We start from the raw sequence: 25,772 nt of genomic DNA, 5'->3' as shown, positions 1-25,772 counted from the left end.
GGGGCATCATGCTGTGGGACGTGTTGGGGCATCATGCTGTGCTGTGGGATGTGTTGGCGCTCATGCAGTGGGACGTGTTGGCGCTCATGCAGTGGGACGTGTTGGCGCTCATGCAGTGGGACGTGTTGGCGCATCATGCTGTGGGACGTGTTGGCGCATCATGCTGTGGGACGTGTTGGCGCATCATGCTGTGGGACGTGTTGGCGCATCATGCTGTGGGACGTGTTGGCGCATCATGCTGTGGGACGTGTTGGCGCATCATGCTGTGGGACGTGTTGGCGCATCATGCTGTGGGACGTGTTGGGGCATCATGCTGTGCTGTGGGACGTGTTGGGGCATCATGCTGTGCTGTGGGACGTGTTGGGGCATCATGCTGTGCTGTGGGACGTGTTGGGGCATCATGCTGTGCTGTGGGACGTGTTGGCGCATCATGCTGTGGGACGTGTTGGCGCATCATGCTGTGGGACGTGTTGGCGCATCATGCTGTGGGACGTGTTGGCGCATCATGCTGTGAGATGTGTTGGTAACTTGCTATCTCTCTTGTGGCTGTGTCACATGTACTCTATAAGTGTATAGGTACTTACCTGTTCTCTCGCTCAGCAGTATTGAACTGACTGTATAAAGTGCTGGTACTGTTCCTGGCTGCGAGTTTGCCTCCACTACTAGGTGTACTTGTTGCACTCGGCCCACTTTCCAAACTGAGATTTAGTGTAGATCCCACCCCACTTTCCTGAAGGTACACACCCAGCGAATGGCGCTGAGAAGAGACGCTTGATGACATCAGCAATGCGCTAGATTTCTGAGTGAGACACAAGATTGCAGACAGGAGGTAAGTGCATGGCGATTACATGACTAGATTAAGGTAAGTCCCCATCTAATTCTGTCCCCAGATATCCATCACAGAGCAGATCTTAACCCCTTCACTGCTTGATGTGTTCTGCGCACATTTGTATATGGAATATTTCTCTAAGTACACGGGAGAAGCTGTACAGGGTCCAGTTAGGTAAAGCAATTCCAGACTCACATGCAGAAGCTTTTTTAGCCACAGTTTAACCCACGGTTGTCTGAAAACAGATGTATTGCATGGCAGAATACACAGAGGTGGGTCTGGCTGGGCATATTACACCCATCATTTAGTGAATAGACAAGTGACTGGATAGGAGTGCGAGATCACCCTGTGTGTGTTCTTCTTACGTTGAGTAAACATCAAGAAGTTATACATCCTCCCTCCCCTGAATAAGAGAACACTAAGGAGAACCAGAACCCAGATTAGCTACCAATGTAAATTATTTTATGTCTAGTAAGTTCCAAATCATTATACCGTTACTGCCCCAAATCATTATACCGTTACTGCCCCAAAGGTCTGCATTTGGTTTGCTTATAAATGTGTTTACACACCACACAATCTGAAAAAACATAATTTATGTAAGAACTTACCTGATAAATTCATTTCTTTCATATTAGCAAGAGTCCATGAGCTAGTGACGTATGGGATATACATTCCTACCAGGAGGGGCAAAGTTTCCCAAACCTCAAAATGCCTATAAATACACCCCTCACCACACCCACAAATCAGTTTAACGCATAGTCAAGAAGTGGGGTGATAAGAAAAAAGTGCGAAAGCATATAAAATAAGGAATTGGAATAATTGTGCTTTATACAAAAAAATCATAACCACCACAAAAAAAGGGTGGGCCTCATGGACTCTTGCTAATATGAAAGAAATGAATTTATCAGGTAAGTTCTTACATAAATTATGTTTTCTTTCATGTAATTAGCAAGAGTCCATGAGCTAGTGACGTATGGGATAATGACTACCCAAGATGTGGATCTTCCACGCAAGAGTCACTAGAGAGGGAGGGATAAAATAAAGACAGCCAATTCCGCTGAAAAAATAATCCACAACCAAAATAAAGTTTAAATCTTATAATGAAAAAAACTGAAATTATAAGCAGAAGAATCAAACTGAAACAGCTGCCTGAAGTACTTTTCTACCAAAAACTGCTTCAGAAGAAGAAAACACATCAAAATGGTAGAATTTAGTAAAAGTATGCAAAGAGGACCAAGTTGCTGCTTTGCAAATCTGATCAACCGAAGCTTCATTCCTAAACGCCCAGGAAGTAGAAACTGACCTAGTAGAATGAGCTGTAATCCTTTGAGGCGGAGTTTTACCCGACTCGACATAAGCATGATGAATTAAAGATTTCAACCAAGATGCCAAAGAAATGGCAGAAGCTTTCTGGCCTTTTCTAGAACCGGAAAAGATAACAAATAGACTAGAAGTCTTTCGGAAATTCTTAGTAGCTTCAACATAATATTTCAAAGCTCTAACTACATCCAAAGAATGCAATGATTTCTCCTTAGAATTCTTAGGATTAGGACATAATGAAGGAACCACAATTTCTCTACTAATGTTGTTAGAATTCACAACCTTAGGTAAAAATTTAAAAGAAGTTCGCAACACCGCCTTATCCTGATGAAAAATCAGAAAAGGAGACTCACAAGAAAGAGCAGATAATTCAGAAACTCTTCTGGCAGAAGAGATGGCCAAAAGGAACAAAACTTTCCAAGAAAGTAATTTAATGTCCAATGAATGCATAGGTTCAAACGGAGGAGCTTGAAGAGCCCCAAGAACCAAATTCAAACTCCAAGGAGGAGAAATTGACTTAATGACAGGTTTTATACGAACCAAAGCTTGTACAAAACAATGAATATCAGGAAGATTAGCAATCTTTCTGTGAAAAAGAACAGAAAGAGCAGAGATTTGTCCTTTCAAGGAACTTGCAGACAAACCTTTATCCAAACCATCCTGAAGAAACTGTAAAATTCTCGGAATTCTAAAAGAATGCCAGGAAAAATGATGAGAAAGACACCAAGAAATATAAGTCTTCCAGACTCTATAATATATCTCCCAAGATACGGATTTACGAGCCTGTAACATAGTATTAATCACAGAGTCAGAGAAACCTCTTTGACTAAGAATCAAGCGTTCAATCTCCATACCTTTAAATTTAAGGATTTGAGATCCTGATGGAAAAAAGGACCTTGCGACAGAAGGTCTGGTCTTAACGGAAGAGTCCACGGTTGGCAAGAGGCCATCCGGACAAGATCCGCATACCAAAACCTGTGAGGCCATGCTGGAGCCACCAGCAGAACAAACGAGCATTCCTTCAGAATCTTGGAGATTACTCTTGGAAGAAGAACTAGAGGCGGAAAGATATAGGCAGGATGATACTTCCAAGGAAGTGACAATGCATCCACTGCTTCCGCTTGAGGATCCCTGGATCTGGACAGATACCGGGGAAGTTTCTTGTTTAGATGAGAGGCCATCAGATCTATTTCTGGAAGTCCCCACATTTGAACAATCTGAAGAAATACCTCTGGGTGAAGAGACCATTCGCCCGGATGTAACGTTTGGCGACTGAGATAATCCGCTTCCCAATTGTCTATACCTGGGATATGAACCGCAGAAACTAGACAGGAGCTGGATTCCGCCCATACCAGAATTCGAGATACTTCTTTCATGGCCAGAGGACTGTGAGTCACTCCTTGATGATTGATGTATGCCACAGTAGTGACATTGTCTGTCTGAAAACAAATGAACGATTCTCTCTTTAGAAGAGGCCAAGACTGAAGAGCTCTGAAAATTGCACGTGTAAGATTTTAATGTGTATAAATGTATTATTGCTGTAGTTATAGAAAGATGGCATTATTACAGTTATAAAGAGGTTAATATGTTCTGTTTACTATTTTAAAACATCAGGCATGGAGCAATGCTGAGGTAGCCAGTTTACGTATACCAAGAGTTAAGATCATATATGGGTAGAGAAGTTTGCTGTAGGTAGCAAAAGCTTACAATAGGGTAGAGCACCTTATTTGGAATAGAGCCAAAAGTATATGGTCAGCATTCTTAAAGGGTATAAAGGTTGGGAGAAAGGAGAATAGACAGAGTTCATCTTTGGAAAGGAAAACATCAATGATACATGCTATAGCCGGGACTCCCACAGGAAACAAACGGGGTAATATTCATTTATGTATTATTTCTCTGTTAAATTGTTTTTATGTGTTTAACCTTGTAAACAGTAACATGAAATCTTGTTATTTATCTGTTCTTTAATAAATGTGTGACGGTTTAAATAGTTGAAGGTAGTATGGTTGTCTGTTTCTGGAGGGTTTAAATAGATATACAGTACGGTATATGAAATTCGTTTGCACAGGGCCCATTATTGATATATGTTTATATTAATTTTGCGACGTGAATGGTTTTTAACATAAGATCCTTTGGTTAGTTAAGAGTAATTTCTTACACACAGAGTTCCAAAATATTGATTGGTAATCTCACCTCCTGAGATTCCCAAACCCCTTGTGCTGTCAGAGACCCCCAAACAGCTCCCCAACCTGTCAGACTTGCATCTGTTGAAATTACAGTCCAGGTCGGAAGAACAAAAGAAGGCCCTTGAACTAAACGATGGTGATCTGTCCACCACGTCAGAGAGTGTCGTACAATCGGTTTTAAAGATATTAATTGAGATATCTTTGTGTAATCCCTGCACCACTGGTTCAGCATACAGAGCTGAAGAGGTCGCATGTGAAAACGAGCAAAGGGGATCGCGTCCGATGCAGCAGTCATAAGACCTAGAATTTCCATGCATAAGGCTACCGAAGGGAATGATTGTGATTTAAGGTTTCGACAAGCTGCAATCAATTTTAGACGTCTCTTGTCTGTCAAAGACAGAGTCATGGACGCTGAATCTATCTGGAAACCTAAAAAGGTTACCCTTGTCTGAGGAATCAATGAACTTTTTGGTAAATTGATCCTCCAACCATGATCTTGAAGAAACAACACAAGTCGATTCGTATGAGATTCTGCTAAATGTGAAGACTGAGCAAGTACCAAGATATCGTCCAAATAAGGAAATACCACAATACCCTGTTCTCTGATTACAGACAGAAAGGCACCGAGAACCTTTGTAAAAATTCTTGGAGCTGTTGCTAGGCCAAACGGCAGAGCCACAAACTGGTAATGCTTGTCTAGGAAAGAGAATCTCAGAAACTGAAAGTGATCTGGATGAATCGGAATATGCAGATATGCATCCTGTAAATCTATTGTGGACATATAATGCCCTTGCTGAACAAAAGGCAGGATAGTCCTTATAGTTACCATTTTGAAAGTTGGTATCCTTACATAACGATTCAATATTTTTAGATCCAGAACTGGTCTGAAGGAATTCTCCTTCTTTGGTACAATGAAGAGATTTGAATAAAACCCCAGCCCCTGTTCCAGAACTGGAACTGGCATAATTACTCCAGCCAACTCTAGATCTGAAACACATTTCAGAAATGCTTGAGCCTTTGCTGGATTTACTGGGACACAGGAAAGAAAAAATCTCTTTGCAGGAGGCCTTATCTTGAAGCCAATTCTGTACCCTTCTGACACAATGTTTTGAATCCAAAGATTGTGAATTGAATTGATCCAAATTTCTTTGAAACATCGTAATCTGCCCCCTACCAGCTGGGCTGGAATGAAGGCCGCACCTTCATGTGGACTTGGGAGCTGGCTTTGATTTTCTGAAAGGCTTGGATTTATTCCAGACTGGAGATGGTTTCCAAACTGATACCGCTCCTGTGGGTGAAGGATCAGGCTTTTGTTCCTTATTGTGACGAAAGGAACGAAAACGATTATTAGACCTAAATTTACCTTTAGATCTTTTATCCTGTGGTAAAAAAGTTCCTTTCCCTCCAGTAACAGTTGAGATAAAAGAATCCAACTGAGAACCAAATAATGTATTACCCTGGAAAGAAAGGGAAAGCAAAGTTGACTTAGAAGACATATCAGCATTCCAAGTTTTAAGCCATAAAGCTCTTCTAGCTAAAATAGCTAGAGACATATACCTGACATCAACTCTAATGATATCAAAGATGGCATCACAAATAAAGTTATTAGCATGTTGAAGAAGATTAACAATGCTAAGAGAATTATGATCTGTTACTTGTTGCGCTAAAGCTTCTAACCAAAAAGTTGAAGCTGCAGCAACATCCGCTAAAGATATAGCAGGTCTAAGAAGATTACCTGAACATAAATAAGCTTTTCTTAGAAAGGATTCAATCTTCCTATCTAAAGGATCCTTAAAGGAAGTACTATCTGCCGTAGGAATAGTAGTACGTTTAGCAAGAGTAGAGACAGCCCCATCAACTTTAGGGATTTTGTCCCAAAATTCTAATCTGTCAGATGGCACAGGATATAATTGCTTAAAACGTTTAGAAGGAGTAAATGAATTACCCAAATTATTCCATTCCCTGGAGATTACTTCAGAAATAGCATCAGGGACAGGAAAAACTTCTGGAATAACTACAGGAGATTTAAAAACCTTATTTAAACGTTTAGATTTAGTATCAAGAGGACCAGAATCCTCTATTTCTAATGCAATTAAGACCTCTTTAAGTAAGGAACGAATAAATTCCATTTTTTTTTTTTTTTTTTAATTTTTTTATTCATTAATAATACACAAGTTACAGAGGCATAAAAAAGAAACAATTCTTGCTAAACATCCAGAAGGCTGTCTAGTAGATGTTATTATCCTGAACATTGACTTCTTCCTATAATTTAATCAACCGTTAATAATCTTCATTATCTTACTCGATATTGTATTGCATTTTCATTCTGGTCAAGTGCTGCCATCTTCATTTTGACTAAGTATTTTTAAGTCGAGCTATCTTATCTTCTCATTATTTACATCATTCTACAGAACCAAACTAACAACAAAACATAAGGAAAAGGAGGAAAAAAAAAAAAAAAAACCCACAACAAGAAAAAACAAAAAACAACAGAACCCTAAGACCCCTTCACCATGTCTGCGTGAGAGTGTGTATCCATCACCAAGTGTTAAAGATCTTCTAAACTTTCCCATTCTCTCCTCAATCTTGAAGCCAATATTATTTCAGTCTGAGCAAACGGTTTTATAACTTGATTTTGTACTGAGATTTCCAGGGTTATAATATATGGTTTCCATTTCCCCAGGAAGCCCTCTAACCTGTTTAAGACATCAGATTTAACATCTTGTTGTTCAACAAATAGTTGTTTTATTAATCTATTTTTTAATTGTGGAATGGTAGGGGTATTTTTAACTGTCCAGAGATCCAAAATACATTTACGAGCCTGTAGAATGATCATTGTTAACAGCAATTGGTTTTCGGTTTTCGCTCTATCCCATCTTAAAAAACATATTTGAGGGATTCCTAATTCAATATCGATTTTAAAATTTTGTTTGATCCAATATCGGACTTTTTGCCAAAAAGGGTATATCTTGGGACAACTTAGAAAGTGATGCATATAATTTGCATTCCTCCAGCCACATTTTATACAAACATTTATACTATTTGGGTTCCATTTTGATAGCCTACGCGGCGTTATGTAATCCCGATGTAACATTCTTGCCTGTGATTCTCTAAGAACTACAGACAGGGTTGCTCTCCTCGCTATTTGCAAGCTGTCCATAATCCAAGTTTGTCCATGATCCTCCCTAATATCCCTTCCCCATCTACCCAGTATATTATCCATAACTCTCGATTCTTCCCTATTGTTCATTGTTTGATATATTCCTGATAACGAGAATGAGCCGCTTAAAAATTTCTTTTGGGGAAGATCAAAAAAGGAAGTATCCCAAAATAGGGTGTTTCCCTCTATCATACTTGATACATAGTGTCGGGCTTGCAGAAAAGCAAAAAATTGCGTATTTGGGATATCAAACTTGCTTTGTAACATCTGAAACGAATATATCTTTTTGCTTAAAGGGTCCACCATATCTCCTAAGGTTTTTAACCCTTTCGCATCCCATAGTCTAAACGCCCCAGTATCTGCTCCTGCTGGGAAATAAATGTTATTTAAAAACGGGATAGATCTTGGAGATATCACAGGACCCTTTACAAATTTTTGAATTGAGTGCCAGGCTCGGAGCGCGTCCCCATAAAGTATATGCGATTGAATTTGTTTTGGGATATCTTTATAAGAAACAAAGGGTAAAGCCGAGAGCTTCCATTCTCCCAGTACTGCTTTTTCCAAGGTCTCTTCACCAAAATGATATGTGTTTAATTGCCAATCTAATACTATTCGTGCCAGTGCAGCCCAATTATAAAATTTTAAATTGGGTAATCCAAAGCCCCCCCTTGCATAACTGGCATATAATTTCCAAAGAGCAATTCGAGACTTCTTTCCTTTCCAAAGAAACATTACTATTGCTCGATTTAGCCTCTTTAAATCGCTTTTTGTTATAAGACAGGGAAGCATTAGTAAAGGATATAAGATCTTAGGGAGCACCACCATTTTTATCAATGCTATCCTTCCTGCTAGTGTAAGGGGAAGGTTTTTCCAATGTACTAAGAGCGAGATGACTTCCGAACAGTGCTCCATAATATTTAATTCATATATTAGATTAGGGTTACTTGGTATTTTTATACCTAGATACATAAGAGAAGAGTCAACTTCCTTAAAGGGATAATGAGAATTATTCTTTTTAATTTTATGCAACCATAACATCTCTGACTTACCCGTATTGATTTTATAACCCGAATAAGACCCGAATTCTGATATTAATTGTAATATTTTAGAGATATGTAAATTTGGGTTTTCAACAAATAACAACATATCATCTGCATATAATGCCAGGTGGACAACCTCTCCCTTAATGTTCATTCCCGGAAAACTAGCTCGCAATTTTATAGCCAAGGGTTCTAAGGCCAGGTTAAAAAGAAGAGGCGAGAGCGGGCATCCCTGCCTTGTTCCTCTTTGAAGATATACTGTGGGAGAAAAAACCCCATTCACAAAGATATGAGCAATCGGGTTGTGATAAACATTACGAATTGATGCTAGAAAATTACCTACTATTCCATAATTTTGCAATGCAGAGAATAGGTAATCCCACTCGACCCTGTCGAAAGCCTTCTCTGCGTCCAGAGACAGCAGGAAGGCCTCCGACAGGGCCCCATTCCCTCTCTCCCTTGAGCGTAGCCAATAATGTGAGATTGCATGTAATACTCTCCTTAGATTTGTCACTGAGGTCCTACCCTTCATAAAACCGGTTTGGTCAGTGTGTACCAGGGTAGGCAATATCATCTTTAACCGCTCCGCCAGTACCTTCATAAATATTTTATAATCGGAGTTCAGTAATGATATAGGTCTATAAGACCCTGGTAGTACCTGGTCTTTCCCTACCTTTGGGATTAAAGATATAAACGCATTAGTAAAATTTTGTTCTGGATGGTTCCCTTCAATTGAAAGATCTTGATATAGCCTAGCAAGGACCGACGATATCTGATCCTTCAGTAATTTATAAAATTCAATGGGAAGTCCATCCGGTCCCGCCGCTTTACTATTTGCTAGTGTTTTGATAGTCTTTTCAATTTCTTCCTTCAAAATAGGCTTATTTAAAATTTCTAATTGCTCCTGGGTAATTTGAGGTAGTGTTATCGAAGCCCAAAAGTCTTGGAGAGAGGGAACTGGTGAGACCCCCTGCCTAGCATACAACTCCGTGTAGTACTCTGCAAAAGCAGAGGCAATAGATTCCGGAGTTTTAAATGCAACATTTTTATGTCTAATGGCCGCGATATTTTTTCCTGGTGTCCGATTTTTGGTAAGGGAGGCTAGAAGTTTTCCTGACCTATTTCCAAATCTATAATAAAGGCTATCTCTTTTTCGTAATGTATTTACTGCTTGCTGTTTAAGATAAGCATCTAATTCTTCCTTACTCGCATGATATAATTCTCTAGTGCTAGCTGTAGAACTTCTACAATAGGCCTGATAATCGGTCATGACTTTCTCCTGAAGTTGTTGAAGTTTCAGCCCTGCCTTTTTGCGTATATTAGCATCATAAGCCAATATATTACCAGCCAGTACAGCTTTAGCTGCCCCCCAGAAAACTCCCATGCTTTCAAGATGTGCCATATTATCTGTGTAATAGTCATTCCATGATTGTGTCAAGAATTTTTTGAAATTTTCGGACGTATATAAATAATATGGAAACCTTAATGTGTTCCTATTACTATACTGATAACCTTCCCGTAAAGATATTTCTATTGGTGCATGATCAGAAATTAGTACATTATGTATTTTATCCTTAGCTACCTTAGAGACCAAGGAGTTCAATACCAAAAATAGATCAATCCTCGAGAGAACTGGGGCTGCTCTAGCGGCACAGGTGTAGTCCTTACTATCCGGGTTACGAAGTCTCCAAATATCCACTAATTGGAGCACGTCTTGGAATTTTTTAAAAATTCTCTCCTCGAATTTCCCTTTATTTTTAAGAGTGGGCTTTTGTACGTGCCCTGGCATTCGATATCTATCGCACACCGGATTAGGGGCCAGATTAAAATCACCCCCCAATATTATGTCCTGGCCTTGAAACGGCGCTAAGGCTTGGAGGAGATTTGTCCAGAATCCCATATCTTTCTTATTAGGAGCGTAAATGTTACACAATACCCATATCTTCCCCTTCGACTTTATCTGTAATATCACGTACCTACCTTCTGCATCTTTGATAGTTTTAACAATCTCAATTTGGAGTCTCTTACCAAAGAGAATTGCAATACCTCTACTTGCCTTTGTATAAGAAACATAAATTGTGGATCCAACCCAATCCTTACATAATTTATCATGTTCCTTATCCGATAAATGCGTCTCCTGCAAGAACGCTATATCTGTCTTAAGCCGCCGTAGATGAGATAATATCATTTGTCTTTTTATGGGAGAGTTAATACCCCCCACATTCCATGAGACGAACTTAAGGGTCATCCTTTATATAAAAAATGTACCATATAAACCCTTGAAAAAGAGGAGAGGGGAGAAGAGGAGGCGAAAGAAGGAGAAAGAAAAAGAGGGAGAGAGAAGAAAAAAAAACAAAAAAAAACCACACAGATAATCTTATCTATAGAAGCATAATTATGACTAAACACCGTGCATACAAAAGGTGCCAAAAAGTGAAAAGAAGGGACAGAGAGAAGTCCTTTAAGTGGTATTAAAAAACCAAATGTGAAAGAATTACATTCCAGATGTAATAGTATAAAATAGTAAAGTGATAAATATTCAACCTATATCTCATGTTGAAGTGAAAAAGTGAGAGTGAAAAAAAAAAAAAAAAAAAAAAAAAATAACAAACCATAAGCGTGAAAAAAGTTGTCCATAAATATTATAGACGTGCGTAAAGTGCAAAAGTTTATATCAGTAAGAGCACGGTTGTTACTAAACACCATGCAGACAGAGAGTGCAAAAATATGTATAGGAGGGACAAAAAAGAATCCTTTAAATACCCGTGTGATTCCATTAGCATTGAAAATCCAAGTGATAAAGTAACACTCCTTATATAACAGTGCAAAATAAAAGGATGATAAATACTCAACCCGCAACTCGGGCAAAGGTGCGTAAAGTGAACGAAGAGAGGGGGAGAGAAAAAAAAAAAAAACGCAAATCAAACATTAAATTTCCTTTTCCTCTATTGTATTTCATTTCTACCAACGATACTAAGTTATCTAACCAAGATACCCTAGCAAAGATAATCCAACATAGCCAGGTAGGGCCGATTGCCCCATTTTCCAATTTAAATACAATCATAAATTCAAAACATTGTAAACTTAGTATATAAGCAAAAAATAAAAAAGAAAAAAAACCAAAGCAAAAAACCAAGAACATCAGACAAATGTTTAAAAATAAATATTTTTCTACACGGTGGTCTTTGAGCTCCGATCTAAAAATTCCTTAGCCTCATGAGGAGACTCAAAAAACCTTGGCCCTTCAGGTGTTAATATTTTTAATTTGGCAGGGTATAGCAGGAAAGCTTTTATACCTTCCTTATTCAGAGTAGTGCATAATGGAGAGAACTCTTTTCGTTTTCTTGATAATTCCATTGAATAATCCTGGAACATCAAAATCTTAGAGCCCTCAAATATAAGAGGGGAGTTCTTTCTATATGCTTGTAGAATAGCCACTTTCGTTTGAAAATTTAATATTTTCACCATGATCTGTCTAGGCTGTGTACGTGTATTCCCTTCTTGATAGTCTGGGCCAGTCCTATGGGCCCGCTCTACACTGCCTTTAAGAATACCTGCGGGCATTTTTAAAAGATTTGCAAGGGTGCTTTCAACAAAATATATCAAATCTAATGGCTTGATAGATTCGGGGACCCCAATTAGGCGAATACTATTTCGCCTTGACCTGTTCTCAAGGTCTTCAAGGCGTAAGTGGAGAATTTGATTCTGTTTTATAAGGTTTTCAATTGCATTAGCTTGGTGTGAGGAAGTGTCTTCAAGATCTGACACTCTTCCTTCCAATTCTGTGAACCTGCTGGAAATCTGTTTAATCTCACCAGAAATAGCATCTAAACCTTTTTGTAGATTCTCCATTTTAGGAAGAAATAATGAGCTTATCTGTTGCACAATCTGATGCATATCTTTGTTACTAGGGGTGCTTTCTATTGATTCATTTAATACCTCAGGGGAACCTTTCTGTCTTCTTTCATTTTGCTTATATTTAGTTGTCATCTTGTTAGCCCCCAGGAACTTATCCATACATGTATTTAAAATATTGTTTTTCTTGACTGATCTTGATTCTTTCTTACTTTAACACCCTTCTAAAACTCTCTCTCTTGCTCCCACTTCCCCTATACCTTCATAAATGTCGGGCCCCCTTTACCCTAGGAAGGGGGAAGAGAAACAAGGGAGGAATGCACCGTGGACTCTCAATTAGGTATTAAACAGTTTAAACCTTTTCCCAGTGTCTATAGTTCACAATCAAAAAAGTTCTTGTTCTGTCTTTTTTTCTTTTTCCTTCCCTCTTCCTCTTCCCTTCACTTCTCTCACTTCTCTTGGCTTATTTCTTATTCCCCCCTTCCAGGATGGGGTAATAATGTCAATACCAGACGGTATAATATTTTTGTTACCTTCTTTTTGTTTGTGTCAGACTCGAGCAAAGTCCACTGTGCCACTCTGTAAATACGGTTCTCTCCGTCCACAGGTTCCACAGGGCGGTCCACCCGGTGCCTCCGTCTGGCTCTTGCCACCAAAGGCCTCCCGGCCGCCAATCACCCATCTGCTGCCTTGTCTCGCTGCCGGCGCCACAAAATTACCTCTCACAGCCAGGAGGAGAGGCCCATACACCGCCAGCCAGCAGCTCCGGTGACCCGGAAGTCGACGGTCCCTGCTCCAAACACGTCCGCACAGCCACCGGGGACCGCAGAAACAAGCCCCAAAGACACACGGAGTCCAGCAATCCAAGCGGTATGTGTGCTAATTTCCGTCAGCTGTGCTCTGCCGTATAGGGGTTTCCCCACTTAGCCTCCTCCGCACTTATCCCTGCAGCGCAGGTCTCACCCGTAGCTTCCTCAGCTCAGCTTTTCCTCAGTGTCGGCGACGCCTCTCAGCTGATATTAGTCTCCATGGGTCTCCCCACAAGCATCTTTCTTTTTTTTTTGGGTAGAGAGTGATGATTTTCCACTGTAGAATTCTGCAGGAAGATGGGGGGACTTCACCTCTCTCCAATATATCTCTGCCGCGCCAGTCACACTTGCAGCTTTACATGCGGCTCCCTTGTAACTTGTAACTTTAGGTATTCCAGTTTTGTTTGTAGCTCTATTTCCTTTAGAGCGTCCGCTTCCACGCTTAACCTGCGTGTTTTGACTTTCAGTGAGGGAGGGTTCTTTCTCTCCCCTTCTCCTGTGGTATATTAGCCCAGACACTCGTCCCGTCAAGGGCTTTCCCACTTGGGCAGCTGTTAATACGTATCCTAGGGAGTATGGACACGAGGCCACACAGAGCACACAACTCGCCCTGCTAGCTCTAGGCCCGCCCACCGGAAGTCAGGAACTAATTGTTAGGTATGCTCTGATAAATTCCATTTTAAATAAATATGAAGATTTATCAGCATCAACCTCTGAGACAGAATCCTCTGAACCAGAGGAACCATTATCAGAATCAGAATGATGATGTTCATTTAAAAATTCATCTGAAAAATGAGAAGTTTTAAAAGACCTTTTACGTTTACTAGAAGGAGGAATAACAGACATAGCCTTCTTAATGGATTTAGAAACAAAATCTCTTATATTAACAGGAACACTCTGAGTATTAGATGTTGACGGAACAGCAACAGGTAATGTACCATTACTAAAGGAAATATTATCTGCATTAACAAGTTTGTCATGACATTCATTACAAACAACAGCTGGAGGAACAGATACCACAAGTTTGCAGCAGATACACTTAACTTTGGTAGATCCAGCACCAGGCAGCGTTTTTCCAGAAGTATCTTCTGACTCAGTGTCAATCTGGGACATCTACAATATGTAATAGAAAAAACAACATATAAAGCAAAATTGATCAAATTCCTTAAATGACAGTTTCAGGAATGGGAAAAAATGCCAGTGAACAAGCTTCTAGCAACCAGAAGCAATAAATAATGAGACTTAAATAATGTGGAGACAAAACTGACGCCCATATTTTTTTAGCGCCAAAAAAGACGCCCACATTATTTGGCGCCTAAATGCTTTTGGCGCCAAAAATGACGCCACATCCGGAACGCCGACACTTTTGGCGCAAAAAAAAAAAAAAAAAAAGTAAAAAAATGACGCAACTTCCGGCGACACGTATGACGCCGGAAACAGAAAAAAAATTTTTGCACCAAAAAAGTCAGCGCCAAGAATGACGCAATAAAATGAAGCATTTTCAGCCCCCGCGAGCCTAACAGCTCACAGGGAAAAAAGTAAAATTTTAAGGTAAGAAAAAAATTGATTTATTCATATGCATTATCCCAAATATGAAACTGACTGTCTGAAATAAGGAACGTTGAACATCCTGAGTCAACGCAAATAAATGTTTGAATACATATATTTAGAACTTTATATAAAAGTGCCCAACCATAGCTTAGAGTGTCACAAAAATAAGACTTACTTACCCCAGCACACTCATCTACATGTAGTAGAAAGCCAAACCAGTACTGAAACGAGAATCAGTAGAGGTAATGGTATATATAAAAGTATATCGTCGATCTGAAAAGGGAGGTAAGAGATGAATCTCTACGACCGATAACAGAGAACCTATGAAATAGACCCCGTAGAAGGAGATCATTGAATTCAAATAGGCAATACTCTCCTCACATCCCTCTGACATTCACTGCACGCTGAGAGGAAAACCGGGCTCCAACCTGCTGCGGAGCACATATCAACGTAGAATCTAGCACAAACTTACTTCACCACCTCCATAGGAGGCAAAGTTTGTAAAACTGATTTGTGGGTGTGGTGAGGGGTGTATTTATAGGCATTTTGAGGTTTGGGAAACTTTGCCCCTCCTGGTAGGAATGTATATCCCATACGTCACTAGCTCATGGACTCTTGCTAATTACATGAAAGAAATGTATTTCTTTCATGAGTCATCATGTATGGGGAATTCCCCTCCTATCCATTAGGAGACGGCTAAAGATACCTCAACACACCAGAGCTTTAAAGCCCTTCTACTTCCCATAATACATACATACATACATACATAGAGTCAAGTAGATGAGTAACATTGTCTGACTGTAGTCGCAGAAAAAAGTCCTGTCTGAGATCACACCAACTCAACAGAGCTCTGAAGGTTGCACAGTTCAGAGTATTTATAGGTAACCTTGCCTCCTGAAAAGACCAAACTCCCCAACATAATAGGCTGCCATCTGTGGAAATGACTACCCACACTGGCAGAGGAAAGGAGGTCCCTGAACCAAGGAATGATGAATCTACCAACAAGTTAGGGGCTTCTTGTCCTGGGATCTAACAGGATCTTCTGAGAAAGATCATCGTGGTCCCCAATTCATTGATGCAGAATCTGCAATTGGAGGGTACAAAGAATAAATCTGTCACATGAAACTGCATCTGAAGAAGCCACGAAGAGGCCCGCAACTTCCATGCACTGTGCAATGGGAGAGGATTCAGCTTCAGAAGGGCACAGGCTTATTGCAGCTTTAGTCTGCTTGATCTGTCAGGGAAAAATGCAAAGTCGCTGAATAAATTATGAGACCAAAAAGGAAGATTTATTTTCAACCGTAACTCAAGCAACTGAAGAACACAGCCAGATGATAAAAAAAGAGCCTGAACTCGAAGGTTGTCCATTTGAGATTCCATGTGAGATTCCTTGAGCTCCAACTACAGATAACAGAGCTCCCAGTACTTTTGTAAACATTTTGGGAGCTGTAGCCAGACCAAAAAAGAGGGCCACAAACTAATAATACTTGTCTAGAAAAGCAAATACCAGGAATCTGACACAATCCCTGTAAATAGGGATATGTAAAGAGGTATTTGTTAAGTCTATGGTAGACAACAACTGACCCTACTGCACTGAAGTAAAATGTGAATCCATGTGGAAAGTAGGAACTTTTTGTTCAATATTTTGAGTTCCATAACAGGCCAAAAAGTAGCCTCTTTTTTTGGCCTATAACTGCATTAGTTCCATTCGCCAGATTTCATCTTCGGGTCCTCCAGTTGCAGATGCTGCATTAATGGTTGGGGACCACAAGGATCTGTCTGAGGATTCTGTTCGATTAGAGGACAAGACAGTCCCTACTTTGTGGACTTGTCCTCCAATCCCCCAGATTTGTGGATGTTACGGATTTAGATCCTTGGCATCGTGCTCGAACTGCCTAGAGTGGGCACGTCTACTGGAAGCAAGTTGCTGCAGCTGAGGTAAGCAGAGTTGACGGAGGTGCTGAGAGGTAAGTACTTGCTCTTTTATAACTTACCGGCTATTAATATAAACATGTTCCCATAGACTGGAGACGTACATTTGTACACCATACATTTTATACTAGCAGTTTATAGCACTTTTTTTTTTTTGGTTTCTGTTGCTTTAAGTTTAATGCAGTCAGCTTAGCACAGTCATGTATACTGGGTACAGAAAACTGTGCATTTTCCTTCACCTGCACTACATTTTTAGTTCACTTTACGGTTTTGGCTTTAGATCTCACCGGTAGCGCAGGTGTACTTAACAGTTTTAGCTCACATTTTGTGAGATATAATTTCCATCAGATATATATATAAATATATATATATAAACTATAATAAAGAGAGGGATTTAACATCTAAATATGCTAAGAGATACTCAAAAACGTATATATAATACCTACGGTAGAAATAAGTGAGAATAAGCAGACATAATGCTTATAAAAAAACATCAGGTATATATATATATTACTGTAGGAAGGAGAGGGATTTAATATCAAAATGCTAAAAACATACATTTAACCCCTTAACCCAATAAGATGTATATATATGTCTTGCAGTACATTGCCTATCGTACCGCAAGACGTGTAAATATACGTCTAAATTTCAGGAAGCTCCAGCAGTCTCGGCTGTTAAAGGGACAGTCTACACCAGAATTTTTATTGTTTTAAAAGATAGATAATCCCTTTATTACCCATTCCCCAGTTTTGCATAACCAACAGTTATATTTATATATTTTTTACCTCTGTGATTACCTTGTATCTAAGCCTCTGCAAACTGCCCCCTTATTTCAGTTCTTTTGACAGACTTGCAGTTTAGCCAATCAGTGCCTGCTCCCAGATAACTTCTCGTGCACGAGCACAGTGTTATCTATATGAAATACGTGAACTAACACCCTCTAGTGGTGAAAAACTGTTAAAATGCATTCTGAAAAGAGGTGGCCTTCAAGGTCTAAGAAATTAGCATATGAACCTCCTAGGTTAAGCTTTCAACAAAGAATACCAAGAGAACAAAGCAAAATTGGTGATAAAAGTAAATTGGAAAATTGTTTAAAATTACATGCTCTGAGTCATGAAAGTTTATTTTGGCCTAGACTGTCCCTTTAAGTTATAGCCGAGAGCTGGAGTTCCTGAAGCTCCAGGCATCTGCCGCATATGGAGCCGGTGTAGGATCGGTTCTCCGGTTCCATTTGAGAGCAGATGCCTGATCATTACAAACAGTGACACTGTGTGTGTTACCTTCTGTAACGCATGTTTGCTGGTGCCGGACGGAGGTGTGTGGGCGGTTCAGAAGTGGAGGGAGGAGGGAAGTGGAGGGAGGAGGGAAGTGGAGGGAGGAGGGAAGGGGAGGGAGTGGGAGGGCCCTACACTACAGAAAAAAAATTAAGGGACATGGAGGGATGGGGCAGCTACACTATAGAAAAGGAGATCTTGATTGTGTGGATGGGCCCTAACTAATGTCCGCGGGAGGGGGGGCACACTAAGCTACAGAAAAACATAATTTATGTAAGAACTTGCCTGATAAATTCATTTCTTTCACAGTGGCAAGAGTCCATGAGCTAGTGACGTATGGGATATACAATCCTACCAGGAGGGGCAAAGTTTCCCAAACCTCAAAATGCCTATAAATACACCCCTCACCACACCCACAATTCAGTGTAACGAATAGCCAAGCAGTGGGGTGATAGAGAAAGGAGTAAAAAAAGGAACTGGAAATATAATTGTGCTTTATACAAAAAAAAAACATAACCACCATAAAAAAGGGGGTGGGTCTCATAAACTCTTGCCAATATGAAAGAAATGAATTTATCAGGTAAATTCTTACATAAATTATGTTTTCTTTCATGTAATTGGCAAGAGTCCATGAGCTAATGACGTATGGGATAATGACTACCCAAGATGTGGAACTCCACAGAAGAGTCTCTAGAGAGGGAGGGATAAAAATAATAACAGCCATTTTCCACTGAAAAAAATTAAATCCACATCCAAAAAAATAAGTTTTTCTCATAAATGAAAAGAAAAAACTTAAAACTTAAGCAGAGGAATCAAATAAACAGCTGCCTGAAGAACTTTTCTACCAAAAACTGCTTCTGAAACGGTAGAATTTAGTAAATGTATGCAAAGAAGACCAAGTTGCCGCTTTGCAAATCTGATCAACTGAAGCTTCATTCTTAAAAGCCTACGAAGTGGAGACTGATCTAGTAGAATGAGCTGTGATTCTCTCAGGCGGGGTTTGACCCGACTCCAAATAAGCTTGATGAATCAAAAGCTTTAACCAAGATGCCAAGGAAATAGCAGAAGCCTTCTGACCTTTCCTAGAACCAGAAAAGATAACAAATAGACTAGAAGTCTTCCTGAAATCGTTAGTAGCTTCAACATAATATTTCAAAGCTCTTACAACATCCAGAGAATGTAAGGATCTCTCCAAAGAATTCTTAGGATTAGGACACAAAGAAGGAACAACAATTTCCCTATTAATGTTGTTAGAATTCACAACTTTAGGTAAAAATTTAAATGAAGTCCGCAAAACCGCCTTATCCTGATGGAAAATCAGAAAAGGAGACTCACAAGAAAGAGCAGACAATTCTGAAACTCTTCTAGCAGAAGAGATAGCCAAAAGGAACAACACTTTCGAAGAAAGTAGTTTAATATCCAAAGAATGCATAGGCTCAAAAGGAGGAGCCTGTAAAGCCTTCAAAACCAAATTAAGACTCCAAGGAGGAGAGATTGATTCAATACCAGGCTTAATACATACCAAAGCCTGTACAAAACAGTGAATATCAGGAAGTATAGCAATATTTCTGTGAAATAAAACAGAAAGAGCAGAAATTTGTCCCTTCAAGGAACTTGCAGACAAACCTTTATCCAAACCATCCTGAAGAAACTGTAAAATTCTAGGAATTCTAAAAGAATGCCAGGAGAATTTATGAGAAGAACACCATGAAATATAAGTCTTCCAAACTTGATAATAAATCTTCCTAGAAACAGATTTACGAGCCTGTAACATAGTATCAATCACCGAATCAGAGAAACCTCTATGACTAAGCACTACGCGTTTAATTTCCATACCTTCAAATGTAACGATTTGAGATCCTGATGGAAAAAACAGTCCTTGAGACAGAAGGTCTGGCCTAAAAGAAAGTGGCCAAGGTTGGCAACTGGACATCCGGACAAGATCCGCATACCAGAACCTGTGAGGCCATGCTGGTGCTACCAGAAACACAAACGATTGTTCCATGATGATCTTGGAGATCACTCTTGGAAGAAGAACTAGAGGCAGGAAGATATAAGCAGGTTGGTAAAACCAAGGAACTGCTAACGCATCCACCGACTCCGCCTGAGGATCCCTGGACCTGGGCAAGTATCTGGGAAGTTTCTTGTTTAGATGGGAAGCCATCAGATCTATTTCTGGAAGACCCCACATCTGAACAATCCGAAAAAACACATCTGGATGGAGAGACCACTCCCCCGGATGTAAAGTCTGACGGCTGAGATAATCCGCTTCCCAATTGTCTACACCTGGGATATGTCCCGCAGAAATTAGACAAGAGCTGGATTCTTCCCAAGAAAGTATCCGAGATACTTATTTCATAGCTAGGGGACTTTGAGTCCCACCCTGATGATTGACATATGCCACAGTTGTGACATTGTCTGTCTGAAAACAAATGAATGGTTCTCTCTTCAACAGAGGCCAAACCTGAAGAGCCCTGAAAATAGCAGAGAGTTATAAAATATTGATTGGTAACCTCACCTCTTGAGCTTTCCAAAACCCTTTTTGCTGTCAGAGATCCCTAGACAGCTCCCCAACCAGAAAGACTTGCATCTGTTGTGATAACAGTCCAGGTTGGACGAACAAAAGAGGCCCCTTGAACTATACGATGGTGATCTAACCACCAAGTCAAAGTATATCAATAATGGTCCCCAGCACTCAGAGGGTCAATTCAGGCAATTTATTCACATAAAATAGCAACGTTTCAGGGTTGCAGCCCCTTATTCATGCTTAAAGGGACATTAAACACTAAATACATGCTAGATAGAATGATGCATTCAAAGAAAAGATTAGTCTATGAGTAACATGTAGATGTATTTTTTAAAGTTTCATTAGTTGTTTAAAAAGTGACAAATACGTGTAAAGTTTTAGTGTCTATAAAACACTGGGAGCTGCCATGTTGTAACTTGTGTTACCTTCTCTGCTGTGGCCAATTAGGGACAGTTATACATAGGTCACTAGAGTGTGCAGCCAATGGTTGTGCTGGATTTAACAGTGTTCTGCACTTCCATTTCTAACAGGAACTGAAAAGCTCACAATTTCAGAATGGAATTACAGGGAAAGAGGACAAAATAAATAATGAAAGTATTGCAGAGTTGTTTTATTATATACAATTTATCATTTTATATTACCATCTCAAAGTGTTTAATGTCCCTTTAACACTGTTACACTGACAAAGTGGCTTTTTAAATGTTTTCATTTTGGCGCCGTTACGCCAAGAATGGAGACCTAGCTCCCTCTAGTGGCAACAAGCAAATATTACTCTCATAGAAATCCTATAATGCCTATATAATTGCTGTATCATGACATATATTCATTTAATTCAATAGCCATACATTTAGAATTACTCAACAATTAAAAGATTATTAAACAATTAAAAACTGATCTATGATGCGGCTTAGAAAACTTATATAATAGAAAGAAATGCATTACAACTATGACATTTGTTAGAAAGAACAGGACAGATCATAATCCCTATTAAGGCCCCTAGGCGTCAATGATTCCAATTTGTGGATCCACCACATTTCTCTTTGCTTCAAGAGGCACTGCCTATCCAGACCACTCCTGTTTGGTTTGTGACCTATAATTTGCCACCTAAGCTGGCTTATATTATGTCCTTTTTCAAGGAAGTGTCTAGAGAGGGGGGCCTCTAGGTTCTTACATCTAATATTGGAGCAATGTTGGCTCATGCGATCCCTAGCCTTACGGGTCGTTTCCCCGATATAGACCATAGAACAGGGACACTTAATAAGGTAGACCACATGTGTGGTCTCACAAGTGAAAAAACCTTTCATACTATATTTCTTTCCACTGTATTGATGATGAAAATTAGTACCCTAATAATGGAATTGCAACTCATGCAATTTAGGCAAGTAAAAGTCCCCATTCTTTTACTGCCTAAGACAGTCTGTTTTAATTCTTTACAGGGTCCTATATCAGCTCTTTACCCTTTAATGGGCCATAAGAGGAGGCTCCTCGAATTGCACTATGTCTTTATTGCACCCTTAAGGATATGCCAATTCTGACGAATAAGCTTTGCAATTTTTCCACTTAAAGGATTATATTGGCTTACGAATACCATCCTGTTATCATTACTTTTAGGTGTTTTTGTAGTAGTCTTGTGTAAAGTGTCTATAGCATTATCCAAAAGATTACAGGGGTAACCCCTATCTGTGAATAGGAGTGGTCTGGATAGGGAGTGCCTCTTGAAGCAAAGAGAAACGTGGTGGATCCACAAATTGGAATAATTGACGCCTAGGGGCCTTAATAGGGATTATGATCTGTCCTGTTTCTTCTAACAAATGTCATAGTTGTAATGCATTTCTTTCTATTATAATAGTTTTCTAAGCAGCATCATAGATCAGTTTTTAATTGTTTAATAATCTTTTAATTGTTGAGTAATTCTAAATGTATGGCTATTGAATTAAATGAATATATGTCATGATACAGCAATTATATAGGCATTATAGGATTTCTATGAGTGTAATAATTGCTTGTTGCCACTAGAGGGAGCTAGGTCTCCGTTCTTGGCGCAATGGCGCCAAAATGAAAACATTTAAAAAGCCACTTTGTCAGTGTAACAGTGTTAAGCATGAATAAGGGGCTGCGACCTGTTGCTATTTTATGTGAATAAATTGCCTGAATTGACCTTTTGAGTGCTGGGGACCATTATTGATATACTTTGACTGTTGGGGGACCTGGCAGTGTCCTCAGGTCTTACGTGCACTCCTCCAGTATTGTGCTGTTCTCTCCCTCTCTGTCTTTGAGAATTCTTACTGCAGAGCTACTTGCACATAGAGGATATATAAATATGCTGACTGGCAATAATGAATCACAAGGAACTTATGGCAGCATTATGTTTGCCTATACTGACATTGATGCTGCTAGGATTACAGCCCTTATGAAGGGTTCAAGGGATTTCTTAAGACCAACACCTGGGGAAACTGTGAGTAAGGAGTATGAGGCTTTGAAATTGAAACAGATAAAATGGGAGCTGCACGCTACCACACTAGCGGAATATTACAGAGTCAGAAGGATTCCGAGGGGCCTTCCTATGAGTACCTGTCCCACTCTGTTAAACAACAATAAAGCATACTGCGACAAATTCAAAGCTATCCTCAATAAGTGTTCGTATGACCTCATGGTATGGACGGTAGAGTCATTACAGAGAGAAATGGGGATCCAGGAGGATATTATCAAAAAACATAGAGAGGAGCTACTTACCTCTATGTCTATGGAAGACTTTGAAAAAATGGAGAAGAGAATCGATTTGAAAATACAGAACAGAAGATGATTAAAGAAACCAAGAGATCAAAATTCCAGAGAGACGAGGAGGATTATCGCCAAGGCAATGTCTATCGTTGGCGTGCTGGTAACCATGGCAATAGACGAACACAGGGACCCAGGGGGAGACGCAGGTATAATCAGCGTAAGCAACGTCATGGAGGTGCGACAGGGGATTCCAGTGCACCTCAGACGTCATCCCAAGGATCCTCCCCTTTGGAGTCGAGCAGTGGCGTGGAGAACGCCGGAGCCGCAGGGCGGGCCGCAAAAACACCAAGGAAGCAGCAAACAATTGTGCGCAGATTAGAGCGCAAGGTGTTGAAAAGGCAATAGAACACCACAGTGCCAGTACAGAAGCGAACGAGGAGGGGTATGACACGGTAATTAATACCTCAGATCACATACTAACAGATAAAGAACTGGTCCTGTTGAATAAAGGACTGTCATACTGCCCATACCGTAATACGGATTTCTCTGAATTAGATAAGGATCTCCATAAATTATATTGTAATATTAAATTAAAAGTGTGGTTTAAGAATGATCATTGTTCTGATATTATGAATGTTAATACTAATGAGTGGTCTTTGCAAAATCTAGGTTTACGCAAAAAGGGTTAATTTAACCCCAGTATTAATAATCATAGCGTGAACACATTCATTAATCTAATACAGAATGGGGTCACACATTTAAAGGATGAGTATAAAAACAAAGACCATACTAAAGTGTGGCATAGAGGTAAAAGAGTGAATTTAACCAATGTCTCCTGGGATGATTACAATACTTTGGAGGGTTTATAGAAAAACCATAAAGTAATATTTAAGGGGGCGGAAAAGGGAGGGGCCACTGTTATCTTGGATAAAAATTATTATGTTCAAGAGATACTGTCCCAATTGGAGGACAAAAATACCTATAAAATATTAAAGAGTAATCCCCTGGCCAACACACAAAAGGAAATTATGGCCATCTTACAGAGAGCGCTTGATATCGGCATAGATAAAAAACTAATGGATTTCCTGTGTGTTACTTCCCCACACAACCCCATTTTCTACACAGTCCCTAAGGTCTATAAGGACAGCTAGAAACCGCCAGGCAGGCCAATAGTATCCAGTGTGGATTCCATCTACACTAACATCTCAAAATTTATTGATAAGATTCTTCAGCCAGAGGTGGTAAAAATGGCTAGCTATCTCAAAGATACCAACCATTTTCTGGAAAAAGCAAAAGCACTAGAGTTCCCCAGTGACAAGTACCTCTTGTTCACCATGGATGTTAGAAGTTTATATACCTCTATCAAACATGAAACCGGTATAGCGGTCATTAAGAAAAATCTATTGATGAACAAGCGGTACAGTCAGGAACAGGCTTGTTTCATAGAGGAGCTACTAAGCCTTATCTTATATTGGAACCAATGGTTTGTCCACACCAAGGGGACTGCGATGGGTTCCAACGTGGCCCCATTATACGCCAACCGCTTTATGAATGAGGTAGAGGAAAGCATCATATATCAAAACAAACTATTTAGAAAATATGGGGCCATTTGGTACCGGTACATAGACGATGTGTTTGGCGTATGGTGGGGTGACGTGGAATCCCTCATGCAGTTTGTAGGGGAATTGAACTCTGAGGTGAAGGACCTAGAATTCATGGTGAATTATAGTGAGGAATCTATACCATTTTTAAATACTCAAGTATTAAAGTCAGGTCACCTCTTAGAGTTTGACCTCTACACTAAAGAAACGGATAAAAATAATCTTCTCAAGTATAATAGTTTTAATTTACTTTATTGTTTTTAATTCACCAATTGGTTGTTCTTATTGTATATGTATAGAAAGGGTTAAACATTTGTACAGAAGGGTATAAATTGTTTAGCTTTGTTCACACACATTAGTCTATGAGGAAGCGCCACTAGGGGGCGTAAAACACGCCAGACTGTTTTTGTCTTTGCCTGCCCTCTGTTTGAGGATTCACTTGTTCTTTTTAATGTTGCTAATAAAGGTATGCTTTTATTTTTTCCTAACCTAGTAGTGCCTGCTCCCTTCTTGTCCGTTTTACATTACACGGCCTGATCAGCCGTTTTGCTATGGCACTCCAAATCCTTGAATAGCAGAGTTATATAATATTGTCTATTTGTGCATGCACGGACCGGTTTAGTCCGTGTTCCGGATACCCCCTCACTTATAATAGTTTTCACCCTATGCCATTGGTGGATTCATTACCCAGAAGACATAGACTAAGATCAGACAACCACCTACAAATATATTTTTTAGAGTGGTGATCATCTACTATCCATCATAGTAAGGGCGCCCCCTATATTATTTTCCACTCTTAATTGATATGGAATCTATTATGGTTCCCCAGAAAGTTACCCTTGTGCTTGGGACTAAGGAACCCTTTTCCAAATGTACCTTCCACCCGTGAGATCGCGGGAAGGGTAACACCAAGTCTTTGTGACATCTTGCTTGCTGTAAGGATGGTGCCTGGACTAGGATGTCGTCC

The 25,772-nt window shown here is 39.7% G+C and overlaps 1 protein-coding gene across 1 annotated transcript in view; it reads right to left on the bottom strand.

Moving 5' to 3' along the window:
* Positions 1-478: 478 nt before the first annotated feature.
* Positions 479-25,772, bottom strand: part of SBF1 (SET binding factor 1) — a gene marked incomplete in the record, with an annotated part of 739,370 nt that continues 714,076 nt past the window's right edge. The window contains 1 exon segment of the mRNA XM_053716293.1: positions 479-799. Within this exon segment, the coding sequence (XP_053572268.1) occupies positions 581-799 (219 nt within the window).

The sequence above is a fragment of the Bombina bombina genome, chromosome 6 (assembly GCF_027579735.1).
Source record: "Bombina bombina isolate aBomBom1 chromosome 6, aBomBom1.pri, whole genome shotgun sequence".
Taxonomy (NCBI): Eukaryota; Metazoa; Chordata; class Amphibia; order Anura; family Bombinatoridae; genus Bombina; species Bombina bombina.
The sequence above is the reverse complement of the archived record's forward strand: the minus strand, read 5'-3'. Positions and strand labels throughout refer to the sequence as shown.